Raw genomic sequence first — 26,453 nt, 5'->3', positions numbered from 1 at the left:
GGACTGAAGTACAAAAATTTGCACTGAGATAAGAATGGGTTGGGCGTCTTTCTCTCCTTCTGATATTCTACAACATACTGGCATCACTACTGGAATTTGAGCCTAACTTGGTTACTTATTCTATCATCTCCTCCTTAGCTATAAGTCATCACTATAAGTCTGTGGGGCCTTTTTAATAAACTCTAAACTGAACTACAACCACTTTACTCTAAAGTTCAGAATATGACAATACTCACTAGTAATAAATTCACCCTGAAATACTACACTTGAAAGTGCAAAACTCACTGCTAATACTTCATTCTGAGATACAACTCTTAACTTTATATAGCCCAAATGGTAATCAAACAATAGCTTTAAACATTGTCTAACTTAGAATCTTCATGAGTATCACCGTACACTAAGTTCACACTATCAAGAATTTTAACCCTACTTTCTATTAGCTCAATCTTTAAAGATTCAAACATAGATTCTAACACTTAATATGGATATCTCTAAACCATTAATCAACCACACTAACTTCCTTCATCGCCTACTAATATCACATCTCTAAATCACATCCGCATTATCATACTTTATTTCAAATCAATAAACATAAATTCTTGCATACACTATTTCAAGCCTTCTGGTTCACCTATCATACAACTAACCCCATGGATACAAAATCTACTAAATTCAGATAACACTATCCTCACTTTGCTACTGATAAATTTTTGGGTTCATGCTTCTAACTCTATATCATATGTTGTCATAGGATTCTAAGAAGGGATCTAAAAGCACATCCCTTAGATATCATCTTTCTTGCTCTAAAATATGAAATGATCTGACCCCTAAGCACTGAGATACTACCCCTCCAATCAATAACTAGTTCATTAGGAAACTAAAAATGAATGACTCTATTTCTACAGTTACCTAAGGCATAACATGAGTGGAGCCAATCCATGCCGAGAATGACAACAGAATCAGTCATCTATAACTCCACAAGATCTACTGAAGTGAGTTTCTGGGATACTTTAATTGGGCAGTTTCTGTATACCTGTCTGGCTATGATAGACTTACCCACTAGGGTAGACACTGAGAAAGGCTCTACTAGTGTTTCTGGACTGACACTAAAATTGACATCTATATAAAGAGTTACAGAAGAAAGTGACGCTCCAAAATCTAATTAAACATAAACATGAAGATGAAAAAACTAACTTCCTGGTGCTGCTGAAGAGTTATAATGACCCTACTGGCGACCATTTATACCCTTCCACATAATTATAGGGCACTTCCACATCCTCTAGCCTGGCTTTCCATATCCAAAACACACACCACTACCAACCTTACACACACCTTAATGATTCCTACCACACATCTCTTAGAGCGGATTAGTACAACCACTGTTTATGATACTCTAGGGCCTAGAGCCTAGCACTCTATCTTGACTATCATTCCTGAACTTTGGCACTGGTGCACTACCAAAAAAAGGAGCTAGGGCTGAGAATTTTTTGTGGAACTGGGAATGGTTACCACTCTCTAACCTTGGCTTAAAACTACCTATTTTGGCTCTCTTATTCTCTCCCTCTTTCTTCATACGCTCCTTCCTCACTCTGTTGAGTATGAACCATAAGCCTAGATAGGATAATAGCCTGTTAATTATTTTGAGCAACTACTGAATAATCTAAGCTAGTGAAAGAAACTCTGAATTTGGCGTGCGTGACGTGCTCATTCAGGGGATCTTCCTAAATAAGCAGAGGTGCGGGCCGACTCTCGTTCCTTCTTTCATTATTCTTTTTGGGAGGAATATTTTGTACCCGAAAGGAAGAACGAATTGGAAAGAGAGTTTAAATTAAGATCATGCTCATTCGCACGACATGAATACTGAAAGAAGGAAAACTTTTCCTAAAACGTCTTGTAGCCTCATGTCCATAAGTATGACGTGCTTCACACTCATGCATAAGACTTTACTCAATGTGATTTTCAGAATCCCTAGGACACTTTAAAACCTTAGGCTTTGATATCAAGTTTTGTCACAACACGAGGCTACCCCCTAGTCGCGACAACAGTGCTTACAGTCCCAAAAGACCACAAGCTAACCCATGAACTGGTACCTGCTGTGAGCACTAAATAATAACAAAATATACATGTGTGGAATAACTGAATATAACATAAGGTTTTAAATACTAAGAACATTACTGAATCATAAGTCTGAAAACAACTGTCTTAAAACTAATAAAAGCTAATGATCTAACTGACTGTCTAAAATGTCTAAAATCCTCTAAAACTGACTGAAAAAAAGTTGATGGAACAGGCCCCAACTAACTTGAACTGTCTAGCTGAAATAAAAAGATGAACTATTGAGACACCTGAAATAAATAACCCAAGTCCTCGATATATGAGGACTTACCACGACTATTATTACTGATAGGATAAAATGTCTAGGTGTGGTCAGGAAATAGAGCATCCAAACTAATGATATAAGATATTATAGCGCAAAGAAAATGTATGTGATTGGTACGTTGAATGTACTAGTATGCAAGATGAGGTTAGGCTGATGTACATGGGTTTAAATACATGAAATATAGACTAACTGAATAGCATAAGATAACTGAATGTAAATGCGTGAAAGTTGTGAAATCTAAGAATACATGACCAAGCATATAACATGATTCTGAAATAATTTGTAAACTGAAATACTGAAAACTAGTAACTGAATAACTAATAAATTGTATGGTCACGCAAACCTGAACTGATATCTGTACTAAATAATGAACTAAGAATGTAGGAGGTATTATCAAACCGACATGCCCAAATCTGAGCTAAGTGGGGTCCAACCTGCAACCCTAGTTGAAAGGGTGTCAATACCTTGCCACGGGTACTAACAATGGCTGTGTGGATCCACTGAGTCACCCTCCTATGAAAGGTGTTATAATGAGATACATGTTACCCTCAACTGGTAGGTAAACACTTCATCAACCCTCAACTGGCAGGTTGATGTCTCTAATCTACGCTGGCTACATAGTTCTGGAACCAAGGGGCTGCTACTAAAGGTCACACCCTCTACTGGCAGGTGAGCCCTCATCCCTGGGTTTGCTCGATGCTAAATCCTACTCCCAACTAAACTGACACTAATTACTGGACTGAGCTAAGTTTAATTGAGCAAAACAACTGATCATAATAATTACCTGGATGACAATACTTACGGTTTATCTGAAACCATTCTGAAAATACTGAAACTATGGAAACAGCTAGCTATTGGGTATTCATAACCCCCAGCACTGAATGTAAATAACAATAAAGGCATGTAAAAGCTTCAAAAAAACATAATGGGGAATCATTCTACAAAATCATTCTCTTTGGCATTCCATCAAACACATGGGGATTAAGGCTTTAACATGGGGATGCTTTTAAACATGATGTGATAGCATGATTATATGATGAAAAACCATAATTTGAGGATTACTCCTAAATTACATGAACATGACATGGGAACTTCAACATCCAAAACATATTATAATCCATTCCACCTAAAAACAATTGTAATCTTAACTTGAAATCAAAATAACAAGTACTTCATGGAGATAATTCATTTAAAACATCGAAAACTCATAATTTAACATTTAAAAGGGATTCTTAGACTCCATGGTGAAATAAAACCATAGATAAACATCACACAAACCTTAACGACTAATTTCTGGAAGGATTCTTGGATTGAAAACTTGAATTCCTTGATTTCTTGTGAAAAGGGCTTGAATCTTGTTCTTGGGAATGAAGGAGGGTTTTTGAATTACTTACTAACTTCTTAGGGTTAAGAAAGAGGTGTAAATGTGTTTAATACTTCATCAAAATATTTTAAAGTGACTAAGGACGATTTAGGGGTGTGAAATGACTTCAACACCCTTGATTTAAGTCAAAATGGAGTGTTTTTGGTACTGGGCAATGACCTAGGCGACGCCCAGTCAATCGCCCAACCCAAGGTGGGCGATGCCTTGCCAATCACCTCGCCCTTGATTGGGCGACGCCTATCCAATCACACACCCATTCCAGTAGCCTCAGGCGATTGTTAGGCAACATACACCCCTTTGTATATCCATAAATTTTTGCTCGGGTATCAAATTAAGGCGAAATTGATATCGTTGGAAATCTAATTTGATTATATACAACTTGGTGAATCTTAGTTTGACAAATTCCATATATACATAAAGTTATACTCATTTAAAACTGACCCTTGTGGAATCAAACTCCAAAATTTGGCCGAATCAAAGGCTTTTAGCTCACTTTGCTCTAAGTAACTCTTATGAACATCTTTCCCACCTTATAATATCTATTCACATAGGGTTAATGATCATAAAACATGGATTCAAGTATGAATCATGGAACTAGAGTTTACTTACGTAGGAATGAAGGTTCCATTTTTAGCTTAGAAACGTATGGGGTGTTACATCTTGACTGGAGAATAAGACAAATTAGTTGACACTGAAACAGCAATGTGATATCCAGTGCAACTAATTTTCTCGTACCAGTTGGAACACCTATTGTCATTAACTTCTTAATTTAAGATTCAGATTTAGGATATATCATAGGTCTTAGAGGAGAATATTCTTGATTTTCAACACTAGGACCATATGGTTCAAAGTCTTTTGTTGTAGCTTGTACTTGTTCAAATTCATCTTCATCCCTTACTATTTTTGGTTGTGAACTGCTTTTAGTCATTGACCTTTTTTTATGCACTTCTAGCTGAACTTTTCTATAAAAATATTGTCAATAATTATGTTGTTAATGAAATGATTAATTAAAAATGTGTTGTAAATAAGTACTTTGCATATTATCTTATAACAATTTCTTGCATTGTGATTTGGTTCACCACAATTACTACACGTCATTTAAGTATTCTTTCTGAACTGTGATCATTTACCCTTTTTTTTGCCTCATTTGACTATCTTTTTCTCTTCATTTTAGGTCTGTCAACTTGTTTCACAACATCAGGAGGTAACGTTGCATGAGAAGACTCAACCTTCCAAAAACTCTCACCCCTTACAAGTTACATCTTGTGTTTGTAGGTTAACATGTAAACCTCCTTGGTATACCGCCAATGAATTTCAGTTTCTTAAATCACCTTTTTTTGCATCAATGTTTTGGTGACATGAGGTCAAGGAATACCTCATAATCCCAAAGTTTATAAGTGCATTTTTTGTGCTCTAAATTAACAGTGTATTTATCTTCTCCATCAAAAACCTCATACCTCCAATCTCCATTGAATGTCACCTTACATTTATGTGTTATAGACCTTCAGTCATTGAACAAACTCATGCATTCTGGACTAATATCATCAACCTCCCAAGTCTTTATCTTATTTTTATTTTAATTTTTTACTAACAGATTCATCACTTTCATTCTTATCTCTTCTAGCATTTTGATTTTTGGCTTACCTCTAGGCACCAAGATCCATGAAGTGAATGACACTGAGTATTAAAATAAGCCATGCACTATGCCCTTAGTAGAAAATTAACGAAATCTCTTGCAGCTTCTTTTGACAATTGTTCCAACTTTGTCAACTGGTCCTTGAACTCTTTATCATATGAACTCTATGCACACCACCAATAAACTTCCTTATTTTATCATTCCTTTTTTTACACCATTTACTTTCAATATGTCTCATACAGTACCTATGGTGAGCTTCAGGCAACACTTTATCAACAATATCCACAAATTTTTGTAATCATGAAATAAAAATAAAAGAGAAATTCTGTGATCAATTATGAAACAAGAATATTAAAACTGAAATTTAATTTAAAAATGAGAAACTTACTTTTTGCATATCTGAAATGAATGTGATTTCACTACCATTTTTAAGATCCAAAAACCTTTTCAATAGCTCCATGTCCTGCTGGTTTCTTTGTCCACTGTCCATTCATAGAATCTTATCATAGTGCAACCAACAACATGCCCTTATATCTACCTTTTAAGAATGTACCATCAACTCCAATAAGTGGCCACATTTTCAGCCTTTCTTCAGAGCATTAAAGCATTAGTACATCCTTAAAAATTACCTTTTCCCTTCTGCAAAGGCATCGTTGGAGATATTTATCATAATATTACTTTCAGGATTAGACCTCCTAATCTCTTGTGCATAGGCCTCAAGCTTATTGTACTCATCTATAAAACTATCTTTCAACTTTTTAAGAATCATACATTTAGCCTTTTGAAGCTTAGAATGGGACACATTTAATGTAAAATTATTTTCAAGTTCTCCACTCATGTCTTTGATCTTATACTTGGGGTTATTTTGAAGCTTATTTCTGAAGTATTTGGCCAAAGTAGTTGAATCAACTCTAGGGTTAAAAAAGGCCTATTCACAAATTTGATTGTTGATTAAAGTCTTGATCTTGAATCCTTCAGTCCTGCCATCATTTGAAATCGAACACCTAAAAAGGCACCTCTCTTCACAACCATACCTAGTCCTCTTTGTATCACCCTTGATTATAGTTAAAACCCTTTTGTTAGATAATGCATAACAGTTGACAACCTTCCTACCTTCTTTCATGTCCTTAAATGACATACCTACATACAATTCCTAGTAGTTTTCCAACCTATCACCTATTACCTTTCCCTTTCTTTGCTAATTGCCTCCAACCCTTCATAATCATATTCCTCACCCCCCAGAAAGATCAAAATCAACACAAGAACCAATACTATGTTCATAGTCTGTGCCAACCTCAACATTTACAAAATCATTTTCAGTATGGTGTGTGATATGTTGAGTAAAGACCATCAGTTCACCCTTATCCACAACAAAAAAATTGACGACTTTAAATTGATCACACAATAAGCTAAGAATTGCTTTAATGCCACTATATCCATTTATAATATAATACTTACCAGAGGGTTCAGTCTCTACCAGTTGTTCAACTTGAGAAAGCCCTAGCCTTAAAGTAAAAGACCATCACATATATCTTTATGACTCAACAATTCAAGATCAAAATGAAGCCACGAGTGCACCAATTTTTTAATGTAGACATAAGAACAAAATATTAACTTCATCAATCATCCTTCAACTATACATGAAAGAAATAGTAAATACACTATAAAATTATAGGGTCCACATCAAACCAAACACATTAAAAGCTACAAAAATGGAATAAACAAAATCCTAAAAGAACAAATTCATCTTGAAACCACCAAAAAGAACAAAATTGACCCTATAAAGACAAAAAAAAACACACATTTTTTTCTTAAACAATAAATTTCATAAGATTTTGGCAGACACAATCGAATCCCCCCATATGCCTCATTAGGTTGACTTTATTAACTCAAAAAAGTATAACCTTTTGAAGATGAGGCTTACCTTTTACAAATATATCCGTAACTAGCTAAGAAATGAGTGTCTCCTCCTCTATATCATGCAGATTCACAAAAAAAAAAAAAAACTAGTAGCGGCACAGCTTTTGACTAGACGACAGAGAGGAAATTGTGAAATGGGTTAGGATTTTACAAGGGTTAGAAGGGGTGGATCTTTGGGATGAGTCTTGGGTTGGTTTAAATTGGTGGGTCGGGTGTTGTGTATAGAAGAGTTGGGTGGGTTTATTACTTGTGATGTGGCAATCAATTACTAATGTGGCAACTAAATTAAAAAAAAGAGGGGGGGGGGGGGGGGGGGGGGGGGGGGTGTTAAGAATTTCAGCAAATGAACTAACATCCAAAGGGGTATTTATGCGCCTAAATTTGAACAGTGAGGACACTAGTGAGCTAGATTTGTAACGGAGAGTATATCTAGACTTTTGTCCAAAGTTTAGAGTATATTTGACTTTTTTTTCCTTTTCTAAATAATATACAGAAGCATGAAAAAGGAGTGAATAATATGTTACAACTGTCAAATTATAGTATAATGTAAAAATTATCATCAGTCAAATTATAGTATAAGGCAAAAATATCTACATTACCAGTGTATATAAAGTAAGCACTTGTCTAATTGACCAATTTAGGCAGCAGAGTATTACCTCCATCAAGTTAGCACGCAGTCATCAAATTAAAGTAGTTCATATTAAACAACAACATACTTAAATATTGGTAACTTCACCACCACAAATGAACCTACACCAGCTTGAAGTAAACTTCAGACTATAGGAAGCATGACTATTGCTAACCACTTTGAAGTAGCCAACTTTGGGCTCACCATATGCGTCACACGGACATCTTTAAGAAGTCCTCCCCTTTCAATCTTAGCTTTGCACTATCTAGCTAATCAAGAGAAATAATCCTTGTGTATTCAATTCAGACAGGAAACATACTAAGGACTCATTTGGTAGAATGTATTATAAAAAATAATGCATATATTAGCTTTGTGCATTACTAATATTTTGTTTGGTACGCTTTTTCATCCCATGTATAACTAACATTAGTTAAACACTCTACTTGATATTAAGGTGTGCATAACTAAAACATGAAAATCCATAGTTTTAGTATGCAATGGATTCGAGTGCATGCATTAGCATGAAAAGACAAAATTGTCTCCCTTTCATATCCTTTACGGAGGGCATTTTTAAAAATAAATATTATTATTTTTTAAAAATTGTGCAATTCATGTTACTTTTAATGCATCCAACCAAACACTGCATAAAAAAAATGCAAGCATTACTACTATACCATATTTTTGTATTATTCTTATACAGCTTACCAAACGACCCCAAAAGGATTATATATGGCTTTAGCTTTCGCAGATAATTCACCATTTGGCGTCTTGCGTTTGGTGATACTTTCGGCATTTGATCGTAAAAGCTCCTGCCGAATTAAAAATACCATCACAGACTTCACTTCTCAAAAAGCCTCGTGAGCACCGCTGCGAGTAACGAAAGACACTGCCAATCCTAACAGCTACTTCAAAGCTGTGACTGAAGCTTATACCAAAGAGGCTGCATTAAGGAGTATTGCCTCCATTCATCGCTCCACTTTATAACTGCTTCCAGGTGAGTCCAACAACTTCAAGTGCTGTTTCCTAGAACTGTCTTCAACATGTGCGACAGAGGTTTGGTCTTACAGTAACTTTGGTTATTCCATTTTTTTATTACCCAAGAAATAAAAGCATACTGTTTTCTAGTATTCCAATGATGTGTACCAAAAAAATAAAATAATTTACCAGGCTACTAAATTGTGAAGACAGAAAACAAGAGTTAATATTTCATTTCAAGATTACAGCTCCTACATGTGACAATCACCGAACAGTATCCTTTTACCGCAACTTACAGTACAGGTATGAAATCACAAGGCTCCACTTTGAGCAATAAATTTGAAAGGAAGGAATAATGAGCAAACACGTTACCAATTGCGCTAATCTTTCCTAGAAATTTTTCCAAACACCACCTACACCTCCTATTCGATATTGCCTTCCCATACTTGTATCCATCTTTCAACTTGACAAAACAGAACATGAGAAGAAAAAGACCTCCCGAATGATAAATGACGACTGCAATGAACCTGCAGTCATTTCTAATTGACTAATAACCTCCTCCGTTGCCTCTCATCTCAATTCCCCAATGGTGGGGAGGGCAAAAAGAAGATATATCCCCATATTGTCACCCTCTCAACTTGGCAAATCAAATTTGAGAAGGAAACTACACCCAAATGATATGAATGACGACTGCAAAGAACCTGCAGTCATTTTTAACTAGAAAAATACACCCAAATGATGCGGCAACAAACAGAAAAATCCCTCACTGCCTTGTCCAGACATTTCTAATAGGCCTACTGTGACGCTTTACCCAGTCAGCATACATAGGTAGAGCTGCAATTTTATCAATCTCATTCAACAAGGCATCCTCTGTAAGATTGCCCTGAGTCTCGTGTTTTGCCTATCCATAAGATGTTTCTTGAGTCAATAATAGCCGGAAAAGCTGTAAATGAAGGATGATGTTGCTATATGACAAACCTCCTCATAGACACTTATAGAATCTGGGTTTGATTTGTCTGTTTGCATCTGCACAAAGATCCAAGCATCTTCATGAGAATTCCAGGAACACTCAATTATCCTACCCGAGTACAACGATAAATCAGTTTCATCTGCAGGAGAAAGCACCATTCAGGCCAAACTTGGTTTGAAGAAAACTTGAGGCGGCAGCCATATTATCTAAGCAACAAAATCTGCTAAACATTCCTAATAGAATTCAAGGGATAGTTCTTCATATTCTTACTGCCAGCTGGAACAGACGGCTTCGGAAATAAAGCAAAGAAGAGAAGAGATCTCTTTACCACTGGAAACTCATAGGACATAGAGTTCAGAGAGAGGAGGAAAAGAGCAGATACCTTTAAACATCACTCTGCAACCTTCAATTAGTTTATTGTTTCCATGTTCTTGCAGATAAAGCAACTTGCTACCTTCAACTCCCACCTGACAATGCCAACTTGTTAATCAGATTACCCTGGTACTAAAGTTATCAGTTATCACAACCATTTAGTGATGTTATCTCCTACTGCTATGTGCAGACAGGAAAAAGCTCGAGCATATATGCACTCATAATATACAGCAGTTTGGGATCTAAAGAAGACAGAAAATATAACCACCTCAAAGAGAAAATCAACAGTATTTGTTCTGGGATATTTCCATTTCAAACGGCCATCATGCTCCCGAGGCGCATAAGTTGCATTCCACGCCTGTATTGTAAACTATCAGGAGCCAGAAAAAAAGGTGCAAGCAATTTGCTGTTTAAAGAATATATTAACTTCAGAATTTACCAACCATAACAAAAAGAGTTGCTGGTCCTAACAACTTTACATTAAACAGAAAACACGCACAAACAGACACCTCAAGAGGGGGCAACAAGCATGTAAGTGAAGGTAACTACACTTAGTTGTGGTGGATGAAATTAGTTCTGTCAAATTAGACGTATGACTTATGAGAGTGAATCACTTGATGCATTTGCAGAAGAAATCATTCCATCCTATTTCTCTTCAAAATATCATTCTCTTAATATTTCTGTCCCTTTTTCTTTAGCTCCAGATCCTATCAGGCTCCTATTCCTTCTTTAGATCTTGATTCTCTTCCTCTTTCTCTATTCATTATTCCATTCAAGACCACAACGGGGTCACTTTCTTCTGTATTCTTTTCTTTGCTTATCTTAGAATTTTCATGGAATCAAGATTCAGCTTCTTGAAGGGGAGCCTTGGAGTAACTGGTAAAGTTGCTGCCATGTGACCAGGAGGTCACGGGTTCAAGCCTTGGAAATAGCCTCTGGCAGAAATGCAAGGTAAGGCTGCGTACGATACACCCTTGTGGTGGGGCCCTTCCCTGGACACCGCGCATAGCGGTAGCTTTAGTGCACCGGGCTGCCCAAGATTCAGCTTCTTCTCATAACAGTCAAGTTCTGCATTCCAGCTTCTGTCCTTGAAAATTTGTTTCAAGTAGCACCCCCTATCTGAATCGACTTCACACAGAAACAGAGCAGTTCTAATGAGCTAAATCTCTGTCAATGAAAGTTCTTGATCTCCAATATAATTAACTCCATTCAGTTCATTAAGTTGAATTATATTAGCTAAAGTAACAGAACGCTGCAGCTAAACAGGTCTTCCCAGATCAAATGACGAGCTTGGTCTATCAAATTCTAGCCTAATGTCCGTGTCTCTCAGTCTTCATTTTTGGTTGAATGAAATTCTGAGCTCACTAGCACAATCTTAAATGTACTGATATATAAATGAGATACAAAGAGAACTGATAAACTAGGGACACTTCTGATAAGGTTGTGCCAATATTTCTATAAGCTCCAGTAGGTGTACTGAATGTCACAATTTAAGTTGTATCGATATGATCTTTGATATGACAAACTTGACTGTCAATATTAAAGCAGACACAAGTAGATCCCATAGAACCTGAAAGACAAGACCATCAGCTGAATGTGGAAGACTTGGCATTATATCTTTGATGAGCTTAGAAGCTGCAGATAGCAAATATAAATCCTTCCTCCTCACCTAGCATGCGCAAAACAATCATCAATCCAGAAGAATCATAAACTTACATAAATTAGAGAGCCTTTATTGAGATCATACATACTTCAAATGGTTCCAGGTCATATTGGTAATACGGATTTACACATGTGGATAAAAATTCACGTTCCGCATTTCGGGGACGGATCACCTCTTCTTCAATTAGCTTTAATCGATGATGAAAAGGTAGCTGCAAAAGTATTTGAACCCACAAATCATGAAATAACCAACTTTTCAGGAAAACCGAAACAAATTAAAATTCTAATATTATGCAAAGACAACTGGTAAGGAGCTTGACACAGAATGCAAATCTGTACATAATTGAAGGGAAAGATGAAAATGCCCATGAAAGAATAGTCCCCATATATAATATCATAAAGCTACTCTCAGTAAATCTGTATTCTTGAACACATGATTGACAGTAGAAGTGTAAGAATTGATGTCCTTACTGACACACACAAAACAAATAATTACAACCTAAGAAGCAACTATTATTTCAAACTCTTGGGGAAAAGTTGACTGTGTGCACAGAACCATCCATATTTGCATCTCATCCATGTATAATAACAGGTATGGTGTGACACCCTGCATTTTCGGGCTAGAATTCGAACCGTTATTCCTACGTGGATAAACTTGAATCCAATTATTTCTACATAAATATAAATATAAAGTGCTATCGAGGTGAAAATGTTCATAGTAAACACTTAGTGAAGTGGAGTTGAGAACTTTCGTTATCAACCAAATTTTGAAATTCGATTCTACAAGGGTCAACTTTGAACGTGTATTAACTTCTGAAATATATTGAATTTTGGGGTTTAAGACCCACCAAATTATAGATAATTGAGCCATCTTTCCAACGCATCCGATTTCGCCTTAATCCGATACCCGAGCGAAAAGTTATGAGCATTTTCGTGCGAAGGCAGTAAAGGTCCGCGATTACAGCGTGGCACGGAGCTTATCGCAGAGGTTCCCTCCGTGACACGCTGATGCTTTAAATTCAGGCAGTTTTTGATTTTGTTTACTTAGGATGAGGGCAATTGAAGTTCTTTCACTTATAAAAGACCTCTAAACACTATATTAACCTATTTCCATCAGTTTTCACGACACAACATTGATTATTTCACTCTCAAAATCCAAAACTCAAGAAAGCATAAGGGTTTCATCATACGTTCGTCTTTCAGGTTCCAAGTTCCCAATTGCTCACAAATCTGTGTGTCTAAGGATCTTTTTTCTTATACTTATACTTTTCTTAAAGGCATGAATTGATTATAAATGCATGGTTTTGATGTGGGTCTTGGCATAGTTGAGAACTTTTGACATGATTGACCATTAAACTGATTTCTCCGTGGTTTATTATGCAATATTCATGTTTCATTATTGATTTGAACATTGTGGGGTGCATGAGAATGGTGAATAAACTGAGCGGTCATGTTTAAACCCCAATTTAATGATTTTGCCTTAATTTATAGTTTGAAAACAATGTTCCCTCAACCTGTTTGTGAAATTGACAATGAATATGATTTTGTCACATAGTATGACTAGTTCAATTGAACTAATGCATTGGTATAAAAGGTTAATGAACCATGGTTTAATTTTATTGAACTTGGGGTATGTTGATTCCCCATGTGAATGTTAATTAATTTAATGGGTTACAGTCCCAAATGGCCAAGAGTTGATATGGCATAATAATGAACTTGCAAGTGATGTTGGTATGACGATACCGACGGGATGCCTTAATGCATAATTGGTTCAATTAATGAGAATGTGTGTTAAATGTTTTAGTTGGGCTTAAAAGAGGGTTGTGTAGCTAACCGTGGAAGGTGGAGGTCCCGGGGGACCAATACTGGAAACCACGCTAGCCGGTGTGGGGGGTTGATATGGCTTGAGGTTTCGAGTCCCGTTGCTAAGACCATGTGGTTCGAGTTCATCTTATTATATGATTGGGAGGTTTGAGTCCCCCATATTATTACATGATCGGGTGCTTAAGTCACCTTAGTATATGATTGGGAGGTTCGAGTCCCCCGTACATATATATGAGATTATTCTCCGATTTGTGCGGCTACACGCACTCGGGCCCGACCAGGGGTGAGAACTGGGGGCCCATATTGCCCGTGGGTACTATTATATGAAGATTAAGCTACACGGCCCAGGTTAATGTTTTAAACGTTCATGCTAAGTCTTGTTCCCTATCCCCAACATGTTAATATATATATATATACACTAAGTTGCTCGGACTCGGGTGCAGGTGTCCGATACGGGTACGAATCTAGAGGTTGGATCCTTCACGGTCTCAATTTAAAGATTCGGGGATATGGATCTAGAGATGGATACGGGTGCGGGGATTCAGTAAAAAATAACTTAAATATCCAAAAATAGAATTACAAAACATAAATCATGAGATATTATGTGGAAAACTTCAGGAGAAAATATTGTTCAAGAAGAAAACCCTGAAAGGAGATAAAAAGAAAAGCAATAACATAGAAGTTTCTATATACAAGGTATTCCATTTTCTTCAATTCCACCTTAGCTTTTGTTTTGATTACAGAATTTCTTAAATCTATCGGACTTTCCCGGTCGATTTTGGTCAAAGTACACAAAATCGGTTGACCAGATCAGGTACGGATCCAACACCCACATCCACACCCATGTCGTGTCGACACGGGTGCGGCACCGAAAGTGAAGAGTCCGAGTAACTTAGTATATATATGTGTGTGTGTGTGTACATGGTGTGCATGTGGATTTACTGTGGTTTTGACATGACATTACTTGTTCCCTTATCCCTGAATTACATGCTAGCGCTCCAACCGCTAACCGTCTTCAGGCGCTGTATCCCCACGCAATGCAGGAACTAGCCATACTCCTACTCCGACACAGTGACTAGGTGATCGTGGGACAGCTCTTGAGTTAGACTGAAGTGGTGAGCTTCCCTACTTCGGAAGGCCCATTTCATGCTACGGATTTCCTTATGTTTTGTCTCTTTCTTCTGGACTAGTTTTTGGCTATGGTCGGGGGCATGTCCCAACAATCTATCTTTGGTTTTGTCAGAGGCTTTGTTGGACAGTACTGTGGACATGGGATTGGTTGTCGAACTCATAGACTTCTTTGAGTCTGAATCATATCCATCTATCTCATTTTATGTTTGGATTTCCATTGTTATATAGTATTGTGAATCGGTTGACTAGGTTAAGGGGATGGTCTCCGGTCCTCGATGGACTTGAGATGCCCGTCAAGGCCACGCTCTGGTTCGGATCGTGACATATGGAAAATACAAATCTCAAAAAGTTAGTTCAAGTAATTTTGGCTGATAAATATGTAAGCTAAGACATACCTCTGTAACAGAGGATTCATTAATTGCTATCATATCATAGATCAGGTAAATAGTCCTCTTCACTTGTGTCTCTGGCTCGGTCTCAGTAATCAATTCACCATCAAGTAACGTGTAGTGATGAGTAATGTCAGCTCTACCCTACAGGAAACTCGTAAATCTTCTACAGCAGAAAAAGACTGAAATTGTAAAGCTGCAGAACCAGTATCCCTCATGATGTACAAGAGGTTCTTTATGGACAAAGTACCTCATAGATATATTTGCAAGGAAATCGCAACTGGACCTTCCTGAAATTGAACTGTGGATTAATCAAATAACAACCCTCCCTATCCATTAGCATCATGTATTGTGCCACCTCAGCACTCCAGGTGACATGGTAGAGTTGCTGGCTTAGAAGATGCAATTTGTCCCTAAAATATGAAGCAAAGCAACAAAGTTCCAGAAAAATGAAGCCAAGAAATGAATGAATACTGTTTTGACACGAATTCAAAATTATGCTTTCAGTACCCTGGAAATTTATTTCAGACATAAAAGTAAATTAATTTTGTAATAAGAAATGTGTTATCATGACCAAAAGGCAAAAAAACTATAACACTAAGGTACTCGCTGTTTGCCACTTAAAATCTTAATTATTATGAGAACAAAGAACCAAAATCAAAAATAATTCTTAATAAGCTTCATAACAATGCAAAATATCCCTTCCCCAGTGCAATTATAAAAATCCCTGACCTATGCTTCAACATTATATAAAGCATGCACATTTTTTGTGATGGGCACATGCAGCTGAAACTACTTGCCAATCCTAATGCGCACAGACAGGTGTAGATCACTCTTCCAGTCAACGGAAGACTTCCCACATCTTTTGCAGTGCATGCAGTTTTTGTACTTCAAGAGATGCTATAAAATTCTTAATAATAAGATTCTAGAAAAGGCTGTTATACGCATAAAGATGAAACTCAATCAGAAAAGAAAAGGTCATCAAATCCTAAATTGTCATGTATCTTTTTGGAGTACATTGTTCGCTATTTCAAGTTGTTGTACGATATTGCCTAAATATTCTAGAACTCAGGTATAAGAGACAGGTTTTTCTCAAAGTTGTCTAATGTAAAAATATACCAAAAAGAAGAATTTATGGTCAACCTGTCGAGAGAGACCGGGTGTGATCCTGGAATTTGTGTATTTCTCCTGGCCTAAGGACCAAAAGATTTTGTTATGCACCAAAAGAAATAATAATAAACATTACATCATGCGTAAATCAACCACCTAAAGAAAACAGGATAACACTTGGACAGTGCAAGAACATGACTCTCATTCAGGAACTATGTGCAGTTTGTTTCATCTGGGACTTGGGGTAAATATGTGGAAGAATGCTCACAATCAAATTGATGCTACAGGAGCTTTCCAATTCATATAACACGTACTTAAAAATTTTAAATAGAGATGCTGTGAATAACTGGAACCTGTTCATGCAAATTAAGCACTAGATAGAAGAACTTCCTCATCATCTGAACCTTAGCGACTGGGATATGTTCATCCCTAAAATCTGCATCTGACACCGCACCTGCTCTTGTAAAATTCTCCTGCAATAATGAGGTTCAGGCATTTTGAATAAAAATGAGGAATAGAAAGGGAAGAAATGAATAGCTACATACATAAATCCTTGACTGTTGAGCAAATACTGTTTGCTGTTTAATAGGCAGATTAGATTTTACTTATCAAGATCAAACAAAAAGAGTACTATCAGCTGAATAATGAGAAAACCAATTCAAGTCATACAATCATCAATAAAAGGTGAATGATTAAAGGGACAAAGCAATTTTTTTCCTTCAAGCAACAAAAGTCGACACGAAATGAAAACATGATTTTTTTTCTAGAAGCATCAGCTTTACAATAACGTATTACAAATTTGCTCAAGTGTAATTTAGCAAATATGTTGACCAAGGCATTGTCAACTTCAATATTTGAGAAGTTTGGAAATGGGTGGCCAAGACATTTTGGCTCATTTTTTATTTTCATTTTACTGCTTGGAGATCAAGCAAGTTTTTGCCTATAAAAGCAGAGTCATTCTCTCAGTTGTAATGACACAACAAGAAGTTAAATACAAAGTTCCTCCCTTTTTCTCTTAAAGCTTTTCTCTATATTCTTTACAATTATATAGTTTCCATAACACGTTATCAGCATGAGACTAACAATTTCTATTACCAGTTTGAGGTTTACTTTCATACCCCTTTTTAAGTATTGTTTTACATACAAACTCTTGTAAGATAATACTGAAAAATATAATCTTAAAAGAGTTACACCGTGGATTTAGTCGAGGTACACGAAAGCTGGCCCGGACACCATGTTTATAAAAAAAAAAATGGCTTGGTCTTGAAAGAATATTTCTGGAGAAGTTTACTACTCTTAATTATCGATTTGATCTTAGTTTTTTTAATGTGGCAAAGAGGAAAAAAAAGTATTACTTGATTAGTTGATTCTTGTCTAACATAGATTGAAGGTAACAAAATTATATTATAGCGTTTGGTGTGTCTCTACATAGTTCTACAGTATTTTATTCTTCATAGCTATTCTATTATTTACAGTTCATTTTATTCTTCATACCATTACGACCTTGGTATACTATTCTCTTTCTTGAGCCGAGGGTCTATCGGAAACAGCCTCTCTACTTCCTCGGAGGTAGTGGTATGGACTGCGTACATTTTATCCTTCCCAGACCTCACTTTGTGGGAATATACTGGGCTTGTTGTTGTTGTTGTTGTTGTAATAGAACTATTGTTATCTATAATAGTAGGCTCTTATTGACAGTTTTCACTATGTCAAACTTATCAACACTTGAATTTGTGGCACTTGACATAACCGCAAAGAATAATTTGTCATGGGTCCTGAAATTCATCTTGACGCTAAAGGTCTTGGAAGTACAATTAAAAGGAAATGAAGCATCAATCTGGGATAAACTAAATATTTAACTATGAAAGATCTACTTCAATTGTGGAATAGTTTGAAGAACTTGAACTAGCATAAGGTATGTAAAACAATACAAGAAAGGGGGAATGAAAATACACTTAAAACACTGGTAGTAGAAAGATTAGAAGCTCGCATCTATAATGTGTTATGAATACTATATAACTGCAAAGAACACTGAAAAAGTTATAGGAGGGAAGGGGAAAAACTAAGTATTTAGCTAGTTCTTGTGTCAAATAATTGAGAGAAATGACTCCTTTTATAGGCCAAAAGTTCCTTGGCCTGCAGCAGTAAAATGAAAATAAGATACACCAAAAGGTCTTGGCCGCTCATTTCCAAACTTCTGGCCGGACGAGTTCATGTACGCGTATGCTTCTTCTCTTATTCAATTCATCTTTTCTTTTACCAAATGGATGTGTGGGCTTACTAGGAAAGATAGGATTAGAAATGAGGTTATTTGAGATAAGGTGGGAGTGGCTTCGGTGGAAGTCAAGATGCGGGAGACGAGGTTGAGATGGTTCGGGCATGTGATGAGGAGGTGCACGGATGCCCCAGAGTCGAGGTGTGAGAAGCTGGCTAGGGATGGATTCGTCTGAGGTAGAGGTAGACAGAAGAAATATTAGAAGGAGGTGATCAGACATGACATGGAGCAACTTTAGCTTAACGAGGACATGACCCTAGATAGGAAGTTGTGGAGGATGCGAATTAGGGTAGAAAGATAGTAGGCAAGAGTGTGTCCTTGCTAGTAGGTAGGACTTTGTTTTGTTATCCGTGCTAGTAGCCATAGTGCTCGTCTTATTTTAGAGTTTGTTATCGTTTGTTGTATTATTTGGTGACAGTCTTGTTTATGTTATTATTTGGTGCGTTAGTATCTATTTGTTCCTTTACTATTTCTTTTCTAGATTGTTTTTTTCGTGAGCCGGGGGTCTATCGGAAACAACCTCTCTATCTTACCTCTGAGGTAGTGATATGGACTATGTACACCTACCCTCCTAAGACCCCACTTTGTGGAGTATACGGGGTATGTTGTTTTCTTTTATCAAATGGGCATACACCCACTATCTTGGGAGAATAATCAGGACATACATTCTTCATTTCTTACTTCCATCTTATATTTCTCACAACATTATACAAAATATTGGAAGCCTAGAGTTCATGTTTTTGCCATACTTTGCAGATTCTGAGTGAAGGGGTGTTCGGATGGGATTTTAAAAAGCAGCTTATAAGCTAAAAGCCAAAAGCCATGAGTTGGTACTACCCTACTTTTGGCATTTGGCTTATTTTGACACTTTTTAACTCTAAAATAAGTGCTTAACAACAACTTTTAACTTTTCCAAATACCACCAAAACTAAAAAAATGCTTAAAAGCCAAAGCATCTAAAAATAAGTCAATCCAAACACCCATTGAAAGACAAATAGTGATGACAGCTTTACTGTCAACAACTTCCTGTAGTCTTTGAAGACAATTCACAATATCCTAAAAGAATAAGTTCTTTTGGTAATCTTCAAACTTAAAGAATGAAGGTAAAATATGAGAAGTGAATAAATTTCTGCAAGTAATTAGAAAGCTAAATGTAGCACTTCACTAGTTAACCTGCAGGCAGCATTAGGAAAGACAACTCAAGTATTACGATCTCAAAACACTCCCAGGCATGAAACCCAAGGCAGAAAGTGAGAAGTCCCTTTTGGGCTTCTGACTCCTTTCCGGCGGTCTTACACCATCGGAAGTCCACCACCTTTCTTCCTTCTCTTTTTTTGTTTCCTTTGTTTTTTCCTAGCTTTCTGGTTTTAGCCATGGAAAACAGAAGGCAAATCGTACGATATTACTGAGTCTAAATCCTCCTCAGAGACATGGTTTGATTAGGTGGAGTCGTCGAAAATGGCATTGAGGAGAATGGTGGTTAGAAAAGGAGCTTTGCTATGGATCTGTAACAGATTAATGGAGGCATCTGATAATAAAGGCAAAAGTTTTAAATCATGGAGGAGCAAGGATGTCTCTACAACAACAACAACAAACCTAGTATATTCCCACATAGTGGGGTCTGGGGAGGGTAAAATGTACGCAGTCCGTACCACTGCCTCTAAAGAAGTAGAGAGGTTGTTTCCGATTGACCCCGGCTCAAGACAAAGGACAGTGTACAATATATATGGTAGATACATCTCAGCCATTACCGTTAAAGGTCAGAGCAGAACAGTGATCATCATTCCGGAAAACAAATTTAATGAGGGGCGGGGAATATTGGCCATGAAAATTCAAACATTCATTAATAGGAACACAGAAGTTCAGAAATCATTAAATATATCTGGGGATGTAATACAAAACCACTTCAAAGGTAATAAAAATTTCATAGGGGCCCTTAAAAAAGAAATGGGCCATGAAGAATGCTGAGAAGACCATGCTCCAATCTTCAAGCTGGGAAGACAACGAACTGTTGAGAAGGTGTTTTGTTGGTCGGTTCTGTGGTGGAGAAGAGGCGCAACACGAAACGAATTCAGAAACTGGGCACAACAAACATGGAAAGGAGCTCCCAACACACTAGTCTATGATATGAATGGTTTTGAATTTCTCGTTTGAGTTTCAAACTCGGAAAATAGCAAAACACGTCTTGATGGGAGAGTGGACAAGACAAGGGAACAACTTGAAATTAGACTGGTGGTCTCCAACAAAAGGGGCTTTCCACGAGCAGTCAAGCTTCGACTGGTTCTGGATCAGAGTCCATGGCCTTCCACTACACTTGTGGAATAAGGAGGTCACGAAGAAGATCGGAGATGACTGCAGTGGTTGGCTGGAGAATAAAGAAGAGACGGAGTTGAAGAACCACCTGAGATGGGCGAGAGTCCGAGTTCGAGGACCCAAAGAAAACATTTTGACGAAGGTTGAAATCCCTGACGGCAAGCTGATTTTTGCCCTTCTGATCTGGTGCGAGTCTCCGGTGACTTTTCAAATTGGTGGAGGAGGCGGAGCCATCTAATCGAGGTGACAGTATGGCTGAGGAAAAAAAAATAGAGGACAGTTATGATACAAATAGAAGCAGACCTAATAGACATGAAAGAGGGAAAAAAATTCAAATGAGATATGTGATGAATTCAAGAAATACACTATTGGGGAAAAGTCTTCTAAAAACCCCATGTGGAAAGAGAAAAAGGGTCCCACATGGCTTTAATGGAGGAAAGCAGAAACTTAGTGGGCCTTATAACAGATCTCCAGATTTTAAGAGTCAGAATCTTTTGGGCCTCGCTAATAAGCCCAACAATTTTATGGAGCCTTTTATTGAACTCCAACCTCTACTGGACCTTTCTGGTTATAACACTTGTGGTTACTCCAGGGAATTGGAGCTCGAGAGCGGCATGCACATGGGTGAAGAAGCTCACAGTGAATGAGAAAAACATCTACAGATTACGCAACTACCAGTGGAGGAAAATATACAGCAATATGGAGCTGGGCTGCGTTGAAGTTGATGACCAAAGGGATTATTCGGAAAATCAACTGGTTTTTCTCACGAACCAAGGCCGTTAGCAATTGATACAGTATTAATGAGGAGGCATTCGAGTCTCAAGCAACACTGAAATTCCACATTAATCTCCTCAAATTAAGTCAAGTATTCGAAGTGTGTACGAAAGGATACGAAAGAGAATTTTTCTCCTTAATAAGGAGAATGGGCCAAGGAAATTCAAGAGATGAACTATGCAACAGGGGTAAAGCAAGTTGTTCGAATAAGCAAGCAATATCAAAGGAGCTCCGAAACCTTATCTTTAATGTGAAGTTCAAAAAGGGTGAACCGAGAAACAAGGGAGGAGATTGTCAATTGTAGAAAAATGAGGGTAAAGATAGTTTCTTGGAATGTAAGGAGATTAAACAATGCACATAAGAGGGGGTTGGTTAGAAATCTTCTTAATCAGTGGGGGGCAGACATATACATACTTTTGGAGACTAAATTACAGGAAAGTATCAGGAGTATATTACATGAGATATGGAACAATACATGGCTAGGGGAGGTTCATATGGAGGCAAAAGGGGCTAGTGGGGGGATTCTAATTATGTGGGACAAAAGATTGTGGGAGGAGGAGCAGATTGAAGTAGGTTCTCAGTGCATAACCTGTAAATTTTCAAGTCAAAACAAAGATTTCTCATGGTTTCTGACAGCAGTATATGCCAAGTGTAAAAAAAAAAAGATAGAAAAGAATTGTGGAGTGAGTTAGAGGCTATGAGAAGTCTATGTGAAGGGCCTTGGGTGGTGGTGGGGGATTTCAATGTCATTAGGTATCTAGCAGAAAGATCAAATTGCTATAGAATTAATGGTGCTATGAAGGAATTCTCAGAATGCATTGAGGAGCTGGGACTACTTGATCCTCCTCTTTTCGGAGGATGAATTGATAGATTTCTCTACTGCTCAAAATGGAGAACAATTCAGAATGATCAGGCAAACCACATTACCAAAGTTGGGATCTGATCACAACCCAATTCGGCTGACATGGGGGGAGATGAACTTCAAGAAATCCTATTTTAAATTTGCAAATTGGTGGATGGGAGTGGAAGGTTTCAAGGAAGAAGTGAAACTGTGGTGGCAGTCATTTGCTATAGTAGGTTCTACAGGTTATGTTCTAGCAGAAAAATTGAAACTTCTAAAGGGGAAGATGGAGTGGAGTAAGAACAATCGAAATAACTGGAAGACACAAAAAGAGAAGATCCTGGAGGATTTGGCTAACTGGGAGCAGGTGCAAGAACAGAGAATGCTCACAATAGATGAACTACAACAGAAAACAAATCACGCTATTAGTTATGAACAAGTAGCTAAGAATGAAGAAATAGGGTGGAAGCAAAGAACAAGAGTCTAATGGCTGAAACAGGGGGATAAAAATTCTTAAGTTTTTTCACTGAATAGCCTCCTCTCATAAAAGGTTCAATACTATAGAGACATTGAAGGTAAATGGGAACATGATAGAGGACCCTGCCGCAATCAAAGAGTCTATCATTAATTTTTATCAAAATTTGTATAAGGAAACAGAGATCTAGAGAGCCGAACTGTAGTTAAAAGGATTGACAAGCATCAATGTGGAAGAGCAAGCTGAACTAGAAGAGCCTTTTGAAGAGGAAGAAATCTTGGGGTGCTTAAAGCTATGTGCTATGGAGAAAGCTCGGGGGCCTGATGGCTTCCCCCTATCATTCTATCTAACATTTGGGAGCTACTGAAAGACGACCTCAAGAAAGTCATCCAAGAGTTTTATGGTAAACAGAAGACCGAGAAGAACTTTAATGCTACCTTTGTAGCACTCATTCCTAAGAAAGCAGGAGCTACTGAATTAAAAGACTTTAGGCCCATTAGCCTGGAGTCTATAAAATAATTGCAAAGTTGTTGGTGGAAAGACTTAAGAGGGTGATTGATAAGCTAGTCAATAAGAATCAGATGGCCTTTATAAAAGGAAGACAGATAATGGATGCGACCCTTATTGCAAGTGAATGTATGGACATTGAAAAAACTTATGATCATGTCAGTTGGAGCTTCTTGCTAAATACTTTGAAACAAATGGGATTTGGAGAAAGGTGGTTGGGATGGATTAGGTTTTGTATCAGCGCTGTGAGGTTCTCCATTCTTGTAAATGGTGAACTTGTGGGTTTTTTTTCATCGGGAAGGGGTATCAGACAGGGTGATCCTCTATCTCCTTTTTTGTTCATTTTGGTAATGGAGGGGTTTGATAGCTTGATGAGAATTGCCTTACAAAACAGGTGAAGTAGAGGCTTTCAGCTCAATGGACACAATGGTGACACTAAGGAAATATGTCATCTACTCTATGTTGATGACACAGTTATCTTCTATGAGCCATAAGTGGAACAAATAAGATTCATCAAACTAATTTTATTGTTTTTTTGAAGCTTCTGCAGGTCTGAAAATCAACTAGGGAAATAGTAGTCTTTTCCCTATCCAAGAGGTGACAAATATCCAACAACTAGCAAACATATTAGGATGCAAAGTGGAGAAATTACCAACAACTTACTTAGGCATGCCATTGGGAAACAAACACAAGTGCGTGCCGATTTGGGATAATATCTTGGAGAAGACGGAAAAAAGAATTGAGAGATGGAAGGCTCAATACATATCACTTGGCGGCAGACATATTCTTATTAATTACGTCCTAGATACTCTCCCAACCTATGTTATGTCTCTTTTTCCTTTACCTGCAACAGTTCTTATGGCATGGCTGCAAGGAAATCAAAGGATACAACTTAGTCAGGTGGCAAACGGTTCTACATAGCAAAGAGAGAGGGGGGATGGGCATCAGGAATCTGAGGAAGCATAATAATAACCTGATGTTGAAATGGTTGTAGAGATACAATGAGGAGAGGCAACCCTTGTGGAAAGAGTTTAAGTGCAGATACGGGGAAGATGGTTTTTGGTGCAGCAAAGCAAGCAACGAAGTATATGGAGTGGGGGTATGGAGAACTATAAGAAACCAGTGGCCGGAGTCAGATCTGCAAATTAAGGTGGGAGATGGTAGGAAAACTAGGTTCTGGATGGATATCTGGCTCAAACCTATCTTGAAGGACCTATTTCCTGACCTATTCAACCTTTGAACTAACCCTAAGGCCAAGATTAGAGAATGTTGGACAGAGCAGGGATGGGACCTTTCTTTCAGAAGGCGTCTTAATGACTGGGAAATAGAGAGAACTGCCAAACTATTGGAGGAACTGGGGAGCGTTGCAGGCACCAACAATACTCCTGATACAGTAAAATGGGTCCATAGCAAGGATGGGATTTTCTCAATTGGCAAGGCTTACAAGGCTTACAGGAGGGAGGTCAATGAACTAGGTTGTAGTAATAAGAAAATGTGGAAGACAGTTTGGAGGAATCTAGCACCAACTAAAGTCAAATGTTTTATTTGGTTGGTGGTTAGGAATGCATGCCTAATACATGAATTTCTGAGGAGGAAAGGGAAGATAATTCTCCCTTGGTGTTCTCTTTGTGGGAAGACGGGGGAGACTAATAGTCATTTGTTTCTACATTGCCCCTTCATATCCCAAATTTGGTCCATGTTTTTAAACATATCAGAAGTGAAATGGACTATGCCTGAGCACACAACAGATTTACTGAGTTGCTGGATCAAAAGAGGAGGGAGCAAGACACAGAAGATCTGATGGAACCTAATTCCACATTGCATCTGGTGGACCGTGTGGAAGGAAAGAAATAGCAGAAATTTTGAAGATAGGTCTAATTCCATTCATAAGATTAAATGGAATTGCATTGTATCTTTGTTTTTTTGGTGTAAACAGTTAGGGCTAGAGGACTCTGATCAATTTATAGAATTTCTAGGAGCCCTGTAAGTACTTTATTGCTCTTTTTCCCCCTTTTTTTTCCTACCTTGAAAGGTCTCCAGCATATCTTTAAATGCTGAAGAATACAAATTACCAATTCTCAAAAAGAAAAAAAGAAAAAAGACAACTCAAGTAAAACCTGAAGCAACAAACGTCATTGGTTCCTGGAGTTTGATATGCCACACCAACCAAACTATTGTGACTCCTAACTTATGCAGTGTTTAAGTTGATAATTTGATAAGGAGGAAAAAAGGGGTGGTGTGTAAATTGGATTTAGAAAAGACATACGATCACGTCAATTGGCGTTGCCTATTAAATATTCTGAGGCAGATGAACTTTGGTGAGAAGCGGACAGAATGGATCAGATTTTGCATCTCAACTGTGAGATTTTCCATCTTAATCAACGGTGGACCTCAAGGTTATTTCAGCTCTTATAGAGGCCTGAGACAGTTGGATCCTTCGTCTCCTTATCTATTTGTTCTAGTAATGAAAATTCTCAGTACAATGTTAAGGAAAGCAGAATGCCTGCGTTGGTTAAGGGGTCTAAAGATAGGTAGAAATGATCAGAGAGGCATGATGCTTAATCATGTCCTTTATGCGGATGATTCTCTTCTATTCTGTGAGGCTGATAGAGATCAAATTTTATACTTGAGAGGGCTTCTGTTATGCTTTGAGGCAGTTATACTAGTCTGAAAATTAACCTGGCTAAGAGCAACATCTTTAGTATTAATGCTGATGATTGTGTTGAAGAGCTGGCAAACATTTTGGGATGATAAGTCATAAATTTCCCACTACTTATTTGGGGCTTCCATTAGGGATGAAGAGAAAGGACAAAAACATCTGGCAAGGAGTTATTGATCATTGTAATAAGAAGCTGACTCCTTGGAAAAAACAATACTTGTCATTTTG

General features: G+C 37.5%; 1 protein-coding gene across 1 annotated transcript in view; it reads right to left on the bottom strand.

The window, feature by feature from the left end:
- Positions 1–9,127: 9,127 nt before the first annotated feature.
- The window catches only part of LOC107856873 (mRNA-capping enzyme), a gene marked incomplete in the record, with an annotated part of 23,241 nt that continues 5,915 nt past the window's right edge, over positions 9,128–26,453 (bottom strand). The window contains 10 exon segments of the mRNA XM_047397051.1: positions 9,128–9,824; positions 9,902–10,032; positions 10,276–10,360; positions 10,534–10,623; positions 11,836–11,934; positions 12,017–12,139; positions 15,278–15,415; positions 15,522–15,684; positions 16,415–16,464; positions 16,735–16,854. Of these exon segments, the coding sequence (XP_047253007.1) occupies positions 9,687–9,824; positions 9,902–10,032; positions 10,276–10,360; positions 10,534–10,623; positions 11,836–11,934; positions 12,017–12,139; positions 15,278–15,415; positions 15,522–15,684; positions 16,415–16,464; positions 16,735–16,854 (1,137 nt within the window).

The sequence above is a fragment of the Capsicum annuum genome, chromosome 9, assembly GCF_002878395.1.
Source record: "Capsicum annuum cultivar UCD-10X-F1 chromosome 9, UCD10Xv1.1, whole genome shotgun sequence".
Classification (NCBI taxonomy): Eukaryota; Viridiplantae; Streptophyta; class Magnoliopsida; order Solanales; family Solanaceae; genus Capsicum; species Capsicum annuum.
The sequence above is the reverse complement of the archived record's forward strand: the minus strand, read 5'-3'. Positions and strand labels throughout refer to the sequence as shown.